The 20,965-nt window shown below is 39.4% G+C and overlaps 1 protein-coding gene across 1 annotated transcript in view; it reads right to left on the reverse strand.

The window, feature by feature from the left end:
• The window catches only part of Reck (reversion-inducing-cysteine-rich protein with kazal motifs), a gene marked incomplete at its 5' end in the record, with an annotated part of 54,609 nt that overhangs the window by 17,230 nt on the left and 16,414 nt on the right, over window positions 1-20,965 (reverse strand). The window contains 8 exon segments of the mRNA XM_013523013.1: window positions 1,768-1,956; window positions 2,918-3,058; window positions 5,250-5,386; window positions 7,146-7,358; window positions 9,170-9,349; window positions 12,630-12,897; window positions 14,950-15,147; window positions 17,418-17,451. Of these exon segments, the coding sequence (XP_013378467.1) occupies window positions 1,768-1,956; window positions 2,918-3,058; window positions 5,250-5,386; window positions 7,146-7,358; window positions 9,170-9,349; window positions 12,630-12,897; window positions 14,950-15,147; window positions 17,418-17,451 (1,360 nt within the window).

A 20,965-nucleotide genomic window follows, 5' to 3' on the forward strand; every position in this document is an offset into this window, starting at 1 on the left:
TTGTATTTTTGTAGTTACCTCCCACCACCTTCTTTGGTTTTTCTCTGATACCGGGAACCGAACTCACGACCTTGCACTTGCCAGGCAGGCGCTTTGCCGCTGAGCTAAATCCCCAGCCCCTTAAAATGAAAATTTTTAAAAGATGACTTCTGAATATACAAGGCGGGGAGTTAAATCTGAGATATTTGTATTTTTGTAGTTACCTCCCACCACCTTCTTCCACGACCACAACATGCAAGTCACAGCACGCTGCTGTGTATCCCCTAAGAAAGCCTCTGATTACGCCACTGCCTCAAACGTTCCTTTCCTCATCTGGACCTTGGCTCATCCCTCCAGGGCCAGACCCAGCAGCACCTTTGGGTTGAAAACCCTCCTGGTGCCCTGGCAGAAATGACGAGCTCCCACCGTGCACCACAGCTTTCTATGGCTCAAATTCTCTCCCATTTACCACATAAAATAAAGCACAATCTCACCCCCTCAGCTTCAGCTCAACAAGGTACTAGTATGTTCTTTTGTACAGAATGGGCATTTAGCCAGCAAATGCGTACACACAGAATAAACTTGTCTGTCCTCAGATGTTTCTTGTAATACAAAGGACATAATTTCCTCTATTTTACTTTATTTTGAGATAGGGTCTTGCTAGGTAGCCCAGGCTGACCTCAAACTCGCAGTGATCCTCCTCCCTTAGCCTCTCCAGTGCTGGGACCATAGTTGTGTGCCACCAAGCCTGACTCTTCCTATTTTAAACAGTAGACTATGGACTAAGAAAGAAATATCTGACTTTCCCTACAATAGAAAAATTTCAGGCTCTTTTTAGCTAAAAGCACAATTCCTTTCAGTAAGAGTAAACCTAAAAGCATGAAAAGCTGAACTACTATGAAGATGGGAGTAGAGGTAGGAAAACAAAATGCATGGGTCAGGTAGAAGTGAATCCTCAAAAGTGGTATTTTTGCCCGGTGCAGTGGTGAACATCTATAAGCCCAGTACTCAGGAGGCTGAGGCAGGAGGAGCCAGAGTTCTGGCCAGCCTAGACCATACAGAGATCCTATCTCAAAAACAAAACAAAACCAAACAGCTGGGCATGGTGGACCATGCCTGTAATCCTAGTACTCAGGAGGCTGAGGCAGGAGGATCACTGAAACTTTGAGGCCAGCCTGGGCTACAGAGTGAGTTCAAAGATAGCCTAACTGCATAGCAAGAGCCTGTCTCAAAATATCAAACCAAGGGGCGGGGGATATAGCTCAGTGGCCCAAGTGCCTGCCTGACGAGCACAAGGTCCTGAGTTTGATTCCCAGCACAACAAACAAACAAACAAACAAAAACTAAACAAAAAAAACCCAAAGTAGTATTTTTTTCACAATTTTTTCAATCATGTATTGTCATGAACAGCTGCTCAGGTTACAAGAAAGGATGGTTAAGAAACCTGAGAAAGCAAGACACGAAGCCTGCTAGGGAAGGTGAACAAAAGGTGGCTTTTTTTCTTTCAGTACTGGGGGTTGAACCCAGAGCTTTGCCCATGCTAGGTAAACACTCTACCACTCTATCACTCTACCACTTGTTAAGCATGTGTTCCAGCTCCCCACAACAATCCTACATCCCCAGCTATTTTTAAATTTTTACTCTGAGTCAGGCCTGGCCCCGCTTCGAACTCGCCATCTTTCTGCCTGTGCCTCTTGGGTAGCTAGGGTTACAGATGTGTGCCACTTCCAACAAAGTCGAGATAACTGATCTCATACTGAGAAGAAACACATATACTTCAAGACTCACTTTTTCTTTTTCCTCCAACAATACAAGACTTTTGGAGGTCTATACAATGCATTTCCATACAGTTTTCTAGGAGTCCACTTTGCCCACATAAGCAGATTTTATAACAACCAACTTCTCCTGCAGATGATGGCACTTGGATTAGTGTACCTTGACGGACAATGAAATCAGAAGCTTCTCCCAATTTGCAACCTGTACCAAACAAACAAAAAAAAGCTGATGGTATTGTTCCACAACATTAGATACACCCAGCAAAAAGTCTATAGGTTCTGTGCAGCTATTAAAGATTATGTAGGTGAGCTTAAATATCACATGGTTTCTCTTACATGAGAAAACCAAAATACAAATAAAGAACAAAAAGAAGATAGTACGAAGTAGGGAGATCTTTTACAAATGGGAAGGGGATTAAGAGATGAGGGGAGAGGGGAGTTGAGGAGGAGATGAAAAAGGAACTGATATTTGTTAATCACATGTTCCAACTCCCCACAACAAATGTAATCATTATGTAATGCAAATATGTACTAATGAAAACTAAAAACTAAAAAAAAAGATTATGTAGGCTTGGGGATATAGCTCAGTGGCAGAGCACTTGCCTACCATGCATGAGACCCTAGGGTTCAATCCCCAGCACTGCAAAAACACAAAACAAAACCAATTCCCTCGTAACTGCATGCCAGCGATAACACCTATAAACACCAGCACCACCTACCTGTGTTTGTCCCACATCCTGTAGGGGCATATCCAGGTGTCACCCCAAAGCCTCACGTGCTCATAGGTGGGGCTTCTGGGAGGTGACTGGACCATGGAGGTGTGACTAGATCTGTCACACCGTGGATTAGTTCCCTGAGGAGTTTGCACCTGACTTGTTGGACAGTGGGATCTGGTCAGAAGACGAGGGTGACTGGGAGCATGGTCTGGAAGTGTCTACCTCCTCCTGTTCCTCTTTTCTGTCTCTCTGCTTCCCACTGCCGCGCCATGAACAATTCTCCTCTGCCAGGGCCCTCTGTCATGCTGCCCTGCCCTGGAACCAGCTGACTATGGACTGAAACATCTACAAACTGTGAGTGAAAATAAATCTTTCCTCCTTTAAACTGTGGATGTCAGGTATTGCATCTCAGAGATAAGAAAGTAACTAAGACACACCTACACCCACCTTGAACGCAGGAGTATGGAAGGCAGGGCTCTCCAGATGGACACCCTTTCCGGTTCACTTCACAGAGCTCATGGGCTGGACAAGGGTTTGGGTTACAGGGATGAGTCACTTCTTCCACAATGTTACCTAAAGTACTGGGCCCTGGAAAAAAACAAAACGGATCAGTTTAACCAACTTGAAAGAGAGATAAATGTCTGTAAATTATCTAAATTAATTACAGTGGCAATAAGTGCTCATAGGCATAAATGAGGCCCGATTCGAATACACTATTAAAACATTTAGATTCTTTCATAATTTGTGAATTTAGTATAAAAACACACGCATTCATTTATTTAGCTGGTACCTACAACATGCCAGGCAAGGTTCTAGGCACCAGAGATATGTGGATGAGCAAAGCAGACGAGTCTCTAAGGTGAGCGTTCATGTCTGGCAAAGAAACAGACAACAAATACACTGTAACAAATACCCTTTAACTATAAAATTAAAGTAACTATAAGTAGTGTTACAGGATGGACAGTGATAGGTATATTTTGGATATGGTGATAAATAGTTGTTTACGTGTAAGAGGGATAATTTAGTGTGCTTAATTATAAATGATAATTTATTATGGTAATACCATACCATCATTATATGTAACTTCTGAAATTATGACTAAGGAAGAATCTCACTAAAGATAAAATATGTGTGATATTTAAACAGTACTGAAATTCAAATAAAATTCTTTAATTTTCCTCATGTTGAAAGTTTCCTTCTAATAAATAATAAAAATAAATAAACCAAGAATGGTGAGTTAATTTAAAACAAAGTTTCCTTCTATACATATATTTGACTGTTGCAATACTCTAGGATTGTGAGTATAATCATTTTGTTTATTTAATTTTAGGCCACACTGAGACTCTAGCAGAGGCAAAAGGGCTCTTGGAGTTATCTCATCCAGCCCATTCAATCCACAAATGGAAAATCTGAGGCTCAAAGAAATGATTTGCTCAAACTCACAGAGGTCTAAATTCCAGTCTAATCCTCTCCTTTTTGCTACACTGGTCACAAGATTAAGGGACACAGTGTTTGGTTTTAAGAAAAAAGATAGATACCACCAGCTGCAAATTCAGCATCTGCTTGCCTCTTCCTGTTTACTAACAGATTCTTAATTTTACTTAGGATGGCAATGGACCCCACAGCTAAAGACAATCTCTCCCAGTTTTCCACATAACCAGGAGTAGCCAATGAGACTAAGGAGTTGTTTACTTTGCTCCTTTCCTTTTGCATCTGGAACTATAGACAGGCAGAACTCCAGTAGCCACGCTGTGCTAATATGAATCCATTAAGTAAGGAGAGTGGAGAAAGAAAAAAGGAGCCTGGATTCCTCATGCTGCAGCCACCATTACAGCCCTGGACTATTTGTTTTTGTGCTTTCTTTCAGTTTTATCTGCTGTTCTGTAATTTGCAGTTGAATTTAATCCTGACACAGGAAAAGAAAACAAGTACCATAGAAGTTGACTTTACCAGTCTCCTACCTAGCGAGCTCATCAAACTAATGCCCCTGCTGGCAGCCTAAACATTCCCTTCTCTTACCTGCGGAACATACAGCTTTAGTTCTACATGTTACCCCCTGGCCTCCACTACATCATCATACTGCTGCCAAGAAGCTCAGCTCCCAAATCCCTCGACAAGATACCAACTTGCTCTGCAGCTCTGGGCAGGGGTGTGTGGCAGAGAAGCTGAAGCGGTGGCATAAATTCCATTTCCTTGTATTAACACAAGACCATCCCTCTTTACGGTCTTTCTGTGCAAATCAAGCCTGGCTCCAGTACACAGATATGCTGATGATGACAAAAAGCTGGATACTTCCTGGGGGAAATTCTGGCTTCTGGTCACCTCATGGCAAGGAGACAGCATGATATATGAGAGTGCTGGCCCCTGATTCACTGGTTGGAATTTCTGATTGCTAACAGTTCACACCTCCTCACACTAATCATTTCTGCTTACAGATTTTAGGATGACAATACTTTCTTGAGCCAAGAAAACCAAATGAGAGTCTGGGACTGATTCTGGGCGTGGTGGTGTACATCTGTAATCCCAGCAGTCTGAAGCCTGAGGCAGAGTCCAGCCTGGGCATTTTAGTGACTTAGCAAAACCCTGTCTCCAGGTAAAAAAGCTGAAAAGAAGGGCTGGGATGTAGCTCAGTGCAAAAGCCTTGAGTTCAATCTCCAGTACCAAAAAAAAAAAAGTGAGTGAGATGGTTTTGTTGAACCACATGTTCTCAACAGATAGAGAGGATAGAGATTATGAGAAAAGTATCTGAAACCTAAAGTCAAACAAAAGCAGTACTTACTGAGGTATGTATCTAAGGGTATACAATTCTCTAGGTCATCTGCAGGTGACAGAAGCTCACAAATACTTTCAGCTGTGTGGTCTTCGGGAAATTTGTTTTGGTCTCCACATTTTTCAAGAATCTCCACACAATCTGACCTTAAAAATAAAAATGCACACAGGTTTAGGGTTCAAGGAACCACCTCATGTTGTCTAGTTAAAACCATTTGTTTTTAAAACTTTCCAAAAAGTGAGTTTCTTCCCTGACCCCACCTTTGTTTTTTAAGGCAGGGTTTTGCTATGTAGCCTAAGCTGGTCTTGAACTTGTGACAATCCTCCTGCTTCAGCCTCCCGAGAATGGGGATTTACAGGCATGCACTACTATGGATGGCTGGAAAGTGTTCTCGTAACTTAGTTGTGTTTTGCAATCAGCTAGGTCTAAGTATGTGAAAGAGAACAGGACTCACAGTGAACCTGGGCTAACAGGAAATTCAAAGCAGCCTACACTTTTTCTTATCCGACATCAAAGGCCTGGCTTCAGTTTTATACATATACCTACTGTTCCTACCATCGATGCAGTTTTCATCATCTTTGAAAGGAAATTAGACTAGTCTGATTTGATCTTTGCAAAATCATATATCCTTACTTTCAAAACCCTATGCTTGTTTAATTGCTTCCTTTCCACCTCCTTTCTTTTTCTCTTTTTAAATTATCTTTTCAGTTATTAACACCAAGGTGTTGGCTACGGCAAAGTCCACCCCTTTAAAGTTCTCGGCTCTTGAACAGGGACTTTCTTCTGTGCTGAGTCTGTTTCCTGCTTGTTGCTCCTGCTTCTCACCCAACAGTTGTATCTCGGTATCTCCGTTAGCACAGGGTGTCAGAAAATAGGCCTAGACCTTGTTTAAAGTTCAAATAATCTGAAAGGAGTCATCAAGTACCCAGCAATATTTAAGCCAGATACCATAAATTTAGGAGCTAAATACTAATTTGGTCTTAGAAAAGCTTTTGGGGAAAAAAAAAAAAAGCTTGAATAACAGCTGACAAAGATTACTAAGCAGTTAAATACTTTCGGTTTCACCCGCCAGAGGACTCCCATCTTCACTTTACCCTAGATTTCCTAAGCAAACCATTCTGACTAGAAACAGGCCCTAAGGATGCATGCATGAGCTCACTCGGCAAATATGCATCGGATCTCTATTGCATGACAGGATTAGGCTAATATTTGAAGAGGAGAAAAAGAGGAAAGACAATAAAAGTAAAAGGACACAAAGAAGAATAAACCCCTTAAAGAGCAAAATCTAACAATATAAAACAAGTACACACATTAAGACACAAAAATAAACACCGTGTCATGGTGCACGCCTGGAATCCCAGCACTCTGGGAAGCTGAGCAGGAGGATTTCAAATTTCAGCCCAGTCTGGGCAATTTAGCGACTTAGCAAGACCCTGTCTCAAAATAAAAAATAAAAAGAGCTAGGGATGCAGCTCACTGTGAAGACTCTGAGTTCAAATCCTGTGTACCACAAAACAAAAACAGAAAAATCAAAACAAAAAATTGCATAGAGTTGCACATTGAAGATACTTAGTAAATGTTTCTTGAACTAAACTCCAAAAGAAAGTACATTTTAAAGGTCTATAGGAATTTGTACTAAGGATAAATTATTACGTGCTGGGGAAATCTGAGACGACTCCACAGGAATGTCTGGTATTTGACAGCAGCTAACAGGAGCCTGCAGTGAGCAAGCGGATATGGAGGAAACAGCAATGTAAGCAGAGGAGGGAAAAGTGGGAAAGCATCTGACAAGTGGAAGGTGATAGGGAAAGGGAAATGGGCAGAAACAATAGTAAAGACAGGCTCTGGGTAGAGAACCAAACCTGGAGAGTCTTGTTTGCAAAATATAGAATGAAAGAAACTTACTTGCAGATAATGCTTCCCCGAGATTTACTGTGACAGGGCTTAATCTGCAGTGAGCAAGCTATTGCTTTCCACATCTCCGGCTGGCACTTCTTAATATCAAGAACAGGGATGTTGATAAATGGCATCTTTATACTTCCTTTCTCCCACAGCTTCATGTCATTCACGGCTCCTTGATCTGACTGAGCATTACAACTCCTGAAAAGTTCTGTTGGTCTTAAAAAAAAAAAAAAAAAAGGAACCAAGTGGCAATCAGCAATTATGCTCTAGAAAAAAGCAATGCATGTTTCCTTTCTAACAGAGGTTTCTGTGAAGCAATTTAAAACTTCACGAAGTGCTGGGCATGGTGGCGCACTTCTGTAATCCTAACACTCAGGAGGCTGAGGCAGTAGGATGGCTGTGAGTTTGAGGCCAGCCTAGGCTACACAGTGAGTTCAAGACCAGCCTAAATTACAGAGCAAGATCCTGTCTCAAAAAAACAGACAATATAAATACACGGCAATTTGTTTACTCTGGGGGTTCTCAAACTTTGATCTCAAGACTCACTTACCTTCTTAAAATTAATGGGCTGTTGCTGGTGTGATGGCACACACCTGTAATCCCAGAACTCTGGGAGGCCAAGGCAGGACAACCGCGAGTTCAAGCCTAGCTTAGACAAGTTGATGAGACCGTGTTTCAAAGTAAAAAATTTTAAGAAGGGCTAGAGATGTAGCTCAGTGCAAAGGCCCTCGGTTCAATCTTCAGTACAGCAAGAAAAAAAAAATTTTGACACATTATGTTTCATTATATTATGCAGCTGGAAGTATTTTCCACTTTCTTTTACGATTTCTTCTTTGGCTCACAGATTATTTAGAAACACCTTTTTAAACAAAATGCTTCTAAATAATTCAGTAGTTAAATTACCGAATATTTTGAAGCCTTTCTATATATTTTATTTTCATTGATTTCTTAATTTTCTTACTCAAACTAATAGTTTGAATACTTTTAAATGGACACTGTATTAACTTGAAGTAAATACTACACAACAAAAGCACTGAAATCTTTCCTCTGGCCCAACTGAATGATTCTCCTCCCCTCTGCTCTCTGGATCTCTGAGGAGCAATTCATAAAACCAGCCACTTCTTTAGAAACCAGCCCTCGCTGGCTTCTCTCATAGAGTTCTAGTCTGTGTCCTGAACGCCTCTTTTCTGTTTTCTTCATTTTTCCTCAGCCATTAACTAGAGATACGTTCAAGACCTAGTTCTTAGCTCATTACTTACTAGTTACCTTAAGAAAACACCCATTTGAATTGCTTCTGTAATGAAATTTTTTTTTTTTTTTTTTTGGGTTTTTTTCTCCGGTACCGGGAACCGAACTCATGACCTTGCACTTGCCAGCCAGGCGCTTTGCCACTGAGCTAAATCCCCAGCCCCTGTAAAGAAATATTTTTGTATGCAATGTGAGTCACTGAGCAGAACCCTCAACCAGTCTGAAGGTCTTTCAAAGCAACCTGTCTTCAGAAGGACATCGGGATGGTCTAACAGTGCACGAGTATTTATTCCGCAGTGAACTGTTTTCCCTAGTGGTGGGACAGAAGCAAGAAGGGACTGAAGGCAGCCTCTGAATTCCAGAAGATCGAGGCATCTCCAGGTTAGAAAGAGCTCTGTAACGGTACTTCCTTTGCCAGAGGCAATTTACCACATGGAAGATAACATTTAAAGATGAAATCACCAAAAAAAAAGTTTTTTTTGGGAAGATAGTATTGGAGATTGGGCCTTTACACTGAACTATGTCCCCAGACCTTTTTTCTTTCTTATTTTGAGACAAGGTCTTATTAAGTTGCTAAATTGTTCAGGCTACGCTTGGACTTTTAATCCTGCCTCAGCTTCCCAAAGTTCTGGGATTACAGGCATGTACCACTGTGCCCAGCCTCAGTTTTCTTTTAATCCAGCAGGAATAAAATCAAGAGTAAAATGATGTTTTCATTTATTTAATAACCACATAATTAATTATAAAATGTTTCTATTACATGCACAATTTATTCCTACCTGTTATTAAAATTAGTACAGTAAGTAAGATTTCTACAGCCCAACTGGCAAGGCTCCCGGACATCTGCTAGACAGGCCAACATGGGCACCTCCGCTGGGTTATACTCGCAAGAGCGGTCGAACTCTTGCCAGCTCTGTGTATTGCCCCAGCTCATGCTGTAAAGTTTGGTGCACAGTTCCCTGAAACAAAAGCATTGTTAAATATATACTTTGGAACAGAAAGCACAAAAATGACCATCTCCTAGAATCTAGAACCAGAAAATGTGATCTTTTCCATGAACAAATGACCTTCTTTATCATCTATCTTTTTCCCTTTTTGCCATGGCTACTAAAATGTTCCCTGTTAAATTTAATGTTCAATTATGGTATTTGTACACCCTTAATTCTTGGCACAATTATCTCCCCCTATATCCTTCTGATCTCTTTTTCATCTGTGCTTAAAGTAAAGGACCAGGCTTTGCCTCTACAAAGGTATATCCCCTACAGTTATGTTCAATCACAGCTGGCAAAAGTGCACACAGTCCTCAGGTTACTTTCAAGAAGCATTAGAGGGGCAGCGGGTGGAGCTCATGGTGGTGTGTGCTTAGGATGTGCAAGGCCTTGAGTTCACTCTCCAGCAAAGGTGGAGAAGGAGGTGGAGGGAAGGGAGGGGAACAGGGAGTGGGGTGGGTGGGATGTTGAGGAAGAGGGGTGAAGAACTGTAGATTTCAAGGTTACTATTTTCTCCCTATAAAACTATCCCCAAGCCACTCGTATTCCTTAAGAAATTACAAAGCCTCTATACATAATTGTAATTGAGGTATTTTTATTTTCATTCATGATTACAAAGCAACTCAAGTGTGTATATAGTTAAAACAACACACCATTTCCAAAGTGTTTTCATACTCAATATTCATTAATTTATTTTCCTTTATAAAAGTAATAGATGTTCACTATAGACAATTTTATTAATTTTTATTTATTTATTTATTTTTGTCTTGTTGAGGTAGGGTCTCACTGTGCAGTTCGGGCTGGCCTTGAGCTCACTTTGTAGCCCAGGCTGGTCTAGAACTCACAATGATTCTCCTGCCTCAGCCTCCCGAGTGCTGGGATTACAGGCATGTGCCACCACGCCTGGCCCCTATAGACAATTTTAATATTATTGAAATATATAAAGTCACAAGTCAAAATTGCCCACTCTTCTCACATTTTATTTGACTCTCCTAACTGCCCATACCACAAGGGTATCGTCACTGTTATGTTTATTCAGTCACTCTACCAGTGTTTCCTGAGTGTCTATTTTATGAGTGCTCGCTGAGGGCACAGAAATGCAGTGGTGAATAAAATAGATAAGGTTCCTGTTCTCAACAAAGTTTAGAATGTATGAGGGTAAGCTCAGCTCAGGCTACATCAGGCACCTCTATCTGGAAACCAGTACTTTCTCTGGCCCTTAACTTTCTATATTTAGCTTGAACAGGTTATATAACATCTCTGAGTTAGTTTCTTACATGTAAAACCGAAATGACACAAATTTCCCAAATTATCACATAAGGTTCCATGATGATTATACCTGATTAAAGTGAAAGCACTTACCAAACCATGAAACTTTATTTCAAGGTAAGGGTGAGAAAACACTGTTTTCTCACTGAAGGACCTCTGGGACAATACAGCCATTTCAATCTCTGGCAACTCTTAAGCAGGCATAAATTCTACAATGGGCAAAGAACTGCTCAGTAGCCCTCTTGTTAATGTATTTATTAACTTCTATAAGCAACCCAACTTCCATAATTACATAGCCAACTTAATTTCCCTTTATGTCCATCTACTAATTTTCTTCAGATGTTTTCTATATCCTTGACAAACTGATGAACCATTACAGGCACGACTTTTTTTTTTTTTTTTTTTTTTTTTGCTAAAGGTCCATCAGTTTAGAAATACAGGAAAGGCTGTTCACTCCTAGTACCTTATATGTACTTCAGGATATCCTACTAAAAAGTGGACCCTTTCCAAGCCGAAAGTCTCTAATAAAGCGAACTTCTATTTCTTCCATTTTCTTTCCATTTTAACACCTTGACCTTAGGTATCTCCACTTCTTATCTCTAGACTGCATTTTCTCCATCAGATATGTGTGTACGTATCATATACTTTGTTCTGTATTGTTTTTTGAGACAGGGTCTCATTATGTAGTTCTGGGTGGCCTTGAACTCACTATGTAGCCCAGTTAGCTTCAGACTCAGGGCGATCCTCCTGTCGCAGCCTCCTGAGTGCTAGGATTATAGGTGGGTGTCATGATGCCTGGATCCTCTATCCTATATATTTTTATTGTTAATTTTTTAGCCCCTTAAGTGTAACAGACAAATGAATAACAATATACCAACAAATAACTTTAGATATAACTGCCAACCCATTATCTGCAAATATATCAAAATGTTGGTTAAGTTTAAAGTTTCTTAATTTAATAAACAGAATACCCTAAGATATCAGATAAAAACATCTTCTAAATTATAAGCTTACCTAATGATCTCTTTGATGACAGAATATTATCTTTAAATATTTATTGTCCTGCCAATGTTAATTCTTCACATCCCAAAACAGTGTTTTTAGTACTCAATGTTCAAAACAATGTTTTAGTAAATATTTGCTGGACAAAATAATTAAAAATTTTAACAATACCTTTTTAAAAATGGTTCTGGATATGGAACCAGGGATCTGTGCACACTAAGTAAGCTCATCTCATCCTCAGAAAGAATCATTTTTTTTTTTTATTATTTAAAAGAATAAAAAAAGGACAACACAGTAATAGGGGGATTTACCAAATTACAGACAAAGTGGTAGGACAATATCAATGGTTCTTATTTTACCTATTGGTTATCTTCAAGATAGTTTCTCAGGAAAACAAATAGACAAATAATAGTGAGTTACAGACAAAAATGGTAGGAAATTATCAATGGTTGTTGTACTATATTTTGGTTTCTTCAAAGTGGTTTCTAGGGAAAACAGCTATACATGAGTGATCAATTAAATAATCATTGACTATTCTCAATGGTTGTTGTTGAAAACACATAGTAATAAACATAGGAACAACGAAATAGCATTGGAACAAAATTTACAAAATAGCATAGGAACAATAGAAACATTACAGAGTTATGGACAGATCGGTAGGAAATTATCAATGGCTGCTGTAATACATGTTGGTATTTTCAAAGTGGTTTCTCAGGAAAACAAAGATATGCAAGAAAAATCTAACAAGTAGTTACAGCCTAAGGGTTGTGAAAAATAGCAGATTACCTCCTTCACAGTGACTCCTTTCACTGAGGTGTGACAGCTGGAAGGAAGGCCAGGATTGAAAGGAAGGACTAAACATTTTGTATCTTCTAAACACTAAGCCTACACAATGCAAGAATATACCACATATTTGCTAAGCTTAAAAGGATTAATTAAAATGCTATTTTTCTACTGATTTTAAAAAGGAGATACTGACCTACATGTTGAAGTGTTTGCTTTAGAACAACAATGCAATTTAGCACCATCAAGGCCAGTAGAGGGAGGAGGGTGCACGGTGACTCCAGGGTGGACAGACTGTGAGCTTTCAAGAAAGCACTGCCAAAGAGGATCCTGAGGCAAGGGTTGAGTCTTACAACCCTCGATGAGACCATCAACAATCTCCATTTCTGTTTTCTTAGACATCAGAATTCTCTTGCAGGCATTTTGGCATGCATGGTCTTCAGCTCTGTCACAGCAATACAAACCTACATTTTTAGAATTTAAGAGGCAGTTTTATGTGATGCATTGATCAGAAGAAAACATGGCAGTACAGTGGAAATCACTGCTGTTTTATACCCCTAACTGCAGTTTTATACCCCTAACTGCAGTATATGGGTCTATTAAATACTCTTTATTACTCTGCATGTAGCAAACAGGTGAGGAGCTAAGGTGGACAAAGTACCTATCACCAGAACTTACCCTGGTCCCCAGTCATGGGCCCTCTAGCACTATCCTTACAAAAGTGCAAAGTCATTCTATATCTAAGAAGTTCTCATGTGAAAGGTATCTGAAATTCTTGAAAAAGGTATTACTGTATACATCAAAGTGAACGTATTTTCTGCTAGCCACAAATGTCTAAAAGGGATTATGTTCTTGGAAAAATGATTAATTTTTATAGCAACAAAAACACTGTATTCTGTCATATTCTAAGACAGAATGAAGCTTTTTATATATCTGTGTAAGTTAACTACTCTGTATTATAATTTAAATAATATAAAGCAAACTAACAAAATACTGGTTTGCTTCTGCCTTTAACATTCTTCTCATAGTGGTGCTGGGGACAAACTCAGAGCCTCGTGCATGCTAATAAGCACACGCTCAAACACTCAGCTAAAACCCCAACCCTCTGCCTTTAATTTCTACAAAGAGGCAGAAAATGAAAGAACACCTTCAATCAGACTATACAGTTCGGAAGAGGTCCTTCAAAGTATTATCAGGTATCTTGGATTTTTGAAGGAACCTTTCAGGTTGTACTCTTCTTTTCCAGATTCATCTGTATTAGCATAGACATTAGAGATCCCCGTTGCTCTATTCCTAAAACACCACCACTCTCCCCCAACTATGAACTCCTTAGCTCCACAGCACCCCTGTTAGGACCACAGAGCTTCCTTTCAAACAAACAAGAATAAAAAAAAATAATAATAATAACTAAAGGGCAAATGCTCCCTTCATCCACTGATTTTCACCACACAACCACATCACATTACAAAACGTCAAAAGCCTTAGGGTTCTGATTTCCATCAGTGGCCAAATAAGGCACACTGCTTTTGAGTTCATAAAACAAGTCTCTCAGCTTTTCAGTATAGAAGTCAAACGCTGTCACTTGGCCTGTAAATCATCTTTTGTCAATTTGGTTAACCACTCAGGTCTTTAAAATCTGACTACCTCCAGAATAGATGAAGAAAACAGAAGCACAAAGCTGTGGCTTTAAAGATTCCTGTAAGGTACACAGGTTCACTATGAGGCCCAGATTTTTTTTAAAAATGAAGGTTTCTTTTCATTTTTTAAATTATGAAGGTAATAACTGCTTTTGGTAAAAATTCAAGCATTACAGAAATATATAACATAGAACAATCAGGTTTATGGCTAAAAACGTATCACACCATAACTTTGGTTCCATCACTTTCTTTTTTTACTTAAAATATCTTGGACTTCTTTTATATCAATGTATTCCCTTTTTGTTGTTTCTGAAGTGCCACTATTATATAGATATTTCATAATTTATTTAATCAATTTTAATCAAGATCCTACTGATGAATGTTTGGGTTATTTCTAATTTGTCTGTATTACATGAATGCTGTACAATGTCATATAAATACATACAAGGTATTTCTGCAAATTTGAGTACAATTTCTTTTTTTTTTTTTTTTGGTACAGGGAATCAAACTCAGGACCTTGCACTTGCCAGGAGTAAGTTTTCTTGCTGGATAAATTCTGAGAAATGCAGTTGCTAGATCAAAAGACATGATAACTTGGAATTCTAATGGTCATTATTCAGCTTCTCCCCAAAATATCTCTATCAAAGAACTCTCTCACCCTTAAACTAGAGAATTCCCATCTCCTCATAGTCTCAACAGTCCCATCTTTCTTGGCACCTGTTGTGACAAAAATGTCTAATCTGCCAAATCTAAACACCAAAGGAAATCTGGTGTTCCCCAAGTGACTCAGACTACAGGTAGCTATAAGAATGTATCTCTTTCTTCTTATAAACTCTTTTAAAAAGATTCAAATGAGATGAGTATGTCTCCTTTACTTACTATCTGTTGGGTTCCTCATTGGATAGGATTGGGTATAATTGTTCACACAATGTATTAATTGTGGACTAATAGAGGCACAATAATTTTCCACTGCTTTGATCTGAGACGGACCAGGAGAAGAATCTGTTCGGAAAATGGCTTGACAGTATTCACGGCAATTTGTGTGATGACCTGCGTAACTGCAGCATACCGAACCCACTATGGGAGGAAAAAGAGATATCACTCAAGTTATAACAGCATTTTGTTAATAATAAATCACCATCATAAAGACAGAACAGTGTGTCTTTCTAAACCTAAGAAATAAAATCGTGCTCTAGAAAATAAACACTTAACATCAGCACTACTGTAGGTATGGCTGTGGGGTCAGTTGAGGGGTCACTGATACAAGGAAAGCATCATCCATCAACTTTTAGAGTTCAGTGATTCTGCACAGCACAGTGTCACCACTGGAAGAATTTGGAAGTATTTCTGGTTGTTGTGATGATTTAGGGACTGTGTTTGTTGTTTAATGCATGGGTGTCAGGGCTGCTTAAAGATCCTTCCTGTTCTGTCCAGGACAGTCTTACACAACCAAACCGTCTCCCAAAATGCTAAGAGTGCCCCACTGAGAATCACTGAAACAGCTTCCTTCCATATTACATTTGTAGAGTTTATAACTAAGAAAACAAACAATACCAAAATAAAACAAAACTCCAAATGCCTCACATTTATAAAGGAGAACTAGTAAAAACGAAGATACATCAGACACAGAATAAGTTTGACAAATATGTAACTATGTATCTTGAAACAAAATCCTAAAACTTCTATACAGTTTGAACATTTACAAGAATATGCCTAAATTGGGATACTCTACATTTAACAAAGGATATGATCTACTCCCATACTGAAAAGTAAAGCTCAGTTGAAACAAATATGCCTGGATTTATGTGTTTAAAAAACCACCAACGGGCTGCCATTTAAAGTATATGGGGAGAGGGTGATAAGCAGTTGGGAGGGCAGTGTGGAAATCATAGTGAAGAAGACCAAGAGATTCTCACAGGAGTCTGCAAGGGTCTGCGGAAGGCTGCAGAAAGACACAACAGATGTGCAGCAGGTAAGAATTCCTGGATAATTATTAGAGATGGCTGCTACGGAACTCGAATTAGGCTTCTGGTGACTTCCAGGAATAATGACAATGATAATCATATGTAAATGAATGGATGTAGGATAAGCCTGAGTCTCTAGGACCAGGAAAAGGTTCCGTCCCTATTGTGCCGCTTGATTTTGTTTTGTTGTTTTTGTACCGGGAATCAAACTCATGACCTCAGGCTTGCCAGGCAAGCGCTTATGCCACTGAGCTATATCCCTGGCTGTGCCACTTGTTTTTAACGTGCAAGACCTACCAAACTTACTGTGCCCACTTTCAAAAAGTTTAATCACAGAACAGTTTTGTGTGTGTGTGCGTGTGTGTGGCACCAGGAAAAATAATCAAGTACCTTGCACATGCAAAGCAAGCAGTCTTCCACTAAGCTATATTTCCTGTCCCATGAAGAACAATTATTTATGGCTACATTTACTACTGCAAACCTCAGTGAGGATAACCTAGTAATGGTAGTGGGGTATGGTGAAGACAGAAGAGACAAGCAGAAAAGGACCCGATGCCTATCTTCACATTGCCTCACTAGGACGGCTTCCTCACCAGTGTAGCAGGACATAAGACTACTTACCAGAGACTATCTGAAAATCTTGAACTATGTCCCACTTAGAAAGGATAAAAGATAAAGTATAGACAGCTAATGTTTATTGTCCTTCGAGATAAGCCTCCTGCCAAACTAATTTAAACAACTATTTGTTCCTCGGTTGTACCTTCCCATCTCTAAATGCCTCACTATTCCTTTCACTTGGAGTGCCCCTCCTCAGATCTCCACCGTTCTCATACAGTCTGCCCTTCAAGGCCCAGCTGAGCCACCAACCGCAGGAAGTCACCTCTCCACACCCTTGCAGGAAGTGACCCTTCCTTCTTCCGAATGGCTCCAGTGTGCTACCTCATAACCTACCACGTCCTAGAGTTCTTGAGAGTACAGGTCATGTTCCCCAAAGCTGTGGGTCTGCCGCACAATAAGCAAATACTCAATGAAGGTCTTTTAAACGAACTGAGAGGCAGCCCTTGGCAAGTGTACATTATGCTTAATCTCTGAAAGTGGTCCTCATATTAGTGTGTTAGTATCTTCCTCTAGCACATCTAGCTCTTGTGTCTGCTCTGTAAATCTGAAGTAGGAAGTAGGAAATTAGAAGTAGGAACTGTGACAATACACGAATGACTTGAACACCCCAGAGGAAAGAGCTCAACTGAATTCTGCATTGCACATTCTTTCAGATGGCTTATTAACAGCCTAAGTTACAATGCCAGATCTTGGCAGTATTTGTAACAGCTAATCAGGTTCTGTAAACTGTGTTGCTCTTTGTACAACCACCAACAATGTACTTACTTTCATTTCTGCTAATGCAACTGAAAAGAGCATTCTGCAAATTAAAGAAAAAACAAATAAACAGAAATTAACAACCAGACAAAATTTCCAATTTTATTCCATTTTATGGTTACATGGAAATCAGGATATCAAACTGTAATTTTTCTCTAAGTTGAAGGTTAAAGACACAGAAGCTATAAAATGACCAGCAAAAAGGGAAAATATCTTCTAACACATATTGGGGATCATGATGATTATCACGAGCTATAAGCTTACCATCTTATCACAAACCAAATTTATATAAGCTTTATCAATGTGAGTGTGTGTATGTTATAATGTATCATGCTCCATCATTTCTTTTAAGATATAAAACATTTTCCAGAAAGCATTTTAATCAAAAACATTTAAGGAAATTTTATATATACCACTGCATTTTAGAGCCAAAAGGATCTCAGAGTTCATCTTTAATGGTTATAAACTTGCACTGGAGTCACCTGACCTTCCCAGACTTTCTAGACTAAAAAGTGTCAGAATCTGGGCTTGGGACCCAGAAACCTAAAGTTCAAACAAGGCTTTAGATATGGTTCTTTTTCAGGCTTCCTGAGACCAGAATTTGGGAATCTCCCTACCATTTTACAAATGAAGAAACCATTTCCTCAACAGGGCAAAGAGACCCACCCCTGATCACAGAACATGTCAAAGGCACAGCCTGAGATTAGAATTAGTTTCTAGAATCAGATTACGATGTCACCCTATATTAAAGTCACTGGAAGGAAAATAAAAGGAAAACAATTTGAAAGTGAAAAAATCCTTTGTCCAAAGCCACCTAGATAGTCAAGGTTTTTCAGCTGTTAATGATTAATACCATTAGTAACTAAAAGAGGATGGGTTTTTAAAACAGACAATATAGGCATAAAAGGATGTATGGAAATCAAATGCATATTTATTTTAGTTGAATCAAGATGATATTGGCTTTTAATTGTAGCTCAAACCTAAAGCAGCTAAGTGATCTGCACTTTAAAGGACCAATTTTACTAACACTGAAAACCTAACTTCAAAGATCCATCTAGTAGCTGGAAGAGCTATCCTGAATTCATTTTCTTCAGTAAGTAATATTCCACTGTAGAAATAAGTTACATATAATTTATTCACTTAAAGCAAAACAACATTTAAAAAAAAATCTCTGAGCCTCATAAATAAAGACTAATGAACTCATCTAGACCAAACCTTCTGCTGGGGGTGTCAAACAATAGAAGTAAAAATATAAACAAGATCAATATTAAGGAACGCTATTCACCCATATTTCCTTGTTTAGTCTGACTGTTCAGCTGCCCATTTCTAGACAGCTTCCACCGGGATTCACTGGACCCAGAAGCACTTGTAACTCATCTGAACTGTTCCTAAGTAACAGCCCTCCTACCAACTCTCTCCCTTTGAAGAGATGAATGTGACTCTAAATGACCTTCTCATTCTGATAACCTAGCTGCTCCTCTTGGTTTTTAACTTTTTTGACTTTGTGCCTGAAAGAGTACGTTTATTATTGTACTGGCTGTCCTGGGGTACATGGTCTAATCTGCACTTTCGTGACTCTTCTAGACATTCTGAAAGTCCCTAGAGCATGGGCTCTCAACCACGAGTGAAGCTGCTTTCCAGGGGACATTTCGCAATACCTAGTGACACTGCTGGTTACACGCACTGTAGCGTTTTTGTGATTAGCGTTCTATAATATACACAACAGCTCCCCTTAGCCCCCAAACAAAGGAGTGTTCAGACCAAAATGCTAACAGCACCAAGTCTAAGAACCTCTGCCCTACAGATTTACAAGTTTATTCAAGCTGGATTTCTAAAAATTTCAACTTACAAATAGAAAAAAAAAGTCACTCTCTGCTGGATCACTTAGCTTAGGAGAGACATTAAACAAAACAAAACCTGAGAAATATGAGAGATCATCTAACCCAACTTCCTTATTTGATAAGTCAGAGACTAAGGTCTAGAAAGGGAAATATCTATGGACTCCAGCATCCACTCATAATCAGTTGATAAACCATGGCATATAAGCCAAATCTTGCCTAACACCTGTCCTTCTAAATAAGACTTTATCAAACACTGCCACACCCAATTGTTCACGTACATCTACTTCACACTACACATGCTATAACAGTCAAGCAGACAGAGATTATATAATCTGCAAGCCTAACAATATTTGCTCTTTGTGCCTTTGCAGAGTCTGTCAGCTGCTGAAGAAAATGGAAACAGCTGCTTCCTTTGATGTTGCATCCAGAGTTCAGAGATGTCCCCCAAGCAGTTCTCATTTATTTTAATGTTTACTGATAAACCTTCCATGCACAAGTGAACCTCAATTTGTTGAACGAAAAAAGTTTTATACTTTTAGTTGGCAGCACCTTCAGTGTTAATAAAGACCATTTTTACATCTTTACCCATTTTAAGTTTTAAAAGAATGTTCATACTAGTACACTGATAATTGATGAGTTAATCATCAATTAACTCATCATGATTTGACCTGTCTTGATTTTACAGACTGATCCTATTCCCTGCTTTGATGAAAAATTCCTAAATTTACTATAAGAAACTCTATTTTTTCACTGTTTAAACTACTGTTGATTAGTTGACAGGGTTTAAAATATATGTGGATTCCCCGCCTCCTGCTGTAGACAGAAGGGCTTCTGCCTTGTCTCTAAAACCAGTAGGAATGGGAAGGGATTATTGAATCTTAATGAGTTTGTATCTGTGATGATTTACATATAATGAGTTACAGCAATAACTTTGTTTCTTTTTTATTTCTAGACAGGGTCTTGCTCTGTAATTTAGGCTGGTCTTGAGTTCACTGTGTAGGCTGGCCTCAAACTCGGAACTCGCTGCAATCCACCTGCCACTGCCTCCTGAGTGCTGGGTTTACAGGCCTATGTTACCAGGCCTGCTGCATTAACTATTTCTTTGCTGAATCAACCCTGCAGGTTTTTTTGTTTTTTGTTTTTTTTCCCGGTACTGGGGATCGAACTCACGACCTTGTACTTGCCAGGCAGGCGCTGTGCCACTGAGCTAAATCCCCAGCCTCAACCCTGCAGTTTTAGTAGTTTTAAATCTTTCACAGATCTGAGTGCCATCTGGTGGCAAAAGAAAGAAGTAACTGAGGGTTTACATTCATTTGTTTAGAGCCTCTTTTGACCTGCTTATCACACCCAGTCACCTTATTTGAAACAGGTTAAAACTACAGTGGTATCAAGGTGAGGATGGACCATATTGCAGAGACCCAAAGACACGTCTGCATGCTGGAGGATGACAAGATCCCAAAAGAAGGTAAAATCCCAAAGCATTCACTATCCAGAGGGAGCCAGGTGTAAAAGTAAGCAAGGGGGGGCCAAGGACATCGCCAGCAGTACAGTGCCTGCCTGGCCAGTGCAAGGTCCTGAGTTTGAGTCCCAGGACCAGGAAAAAGGAAAAGAAAAAAAAAGTATATGAGGGCAGAGACAGAACTACACCCTACAATGCTCTTCCATGGCACTCTACTGGATTATTTTTCTGACTGCAGCACTTATATGAATTATGTT

Source organism: Chinchilla lanigera, unplaced genomic scaffold (genome assembly GCF_000276665.1).
Source record: "Chinchilla lanigera isolate Chin_1 unplaced genomic scaffold, ChiLan1.0 scaffold00071, whole genome shotgun sequence".
Classification (NCBI taxonomy): domain Eukaryota; kingdom Metazoa; phylum Chordata; class Mammalia; order Rodentia; family Chinchillidae; genus Chinchilla; species Chinchilla lanigera.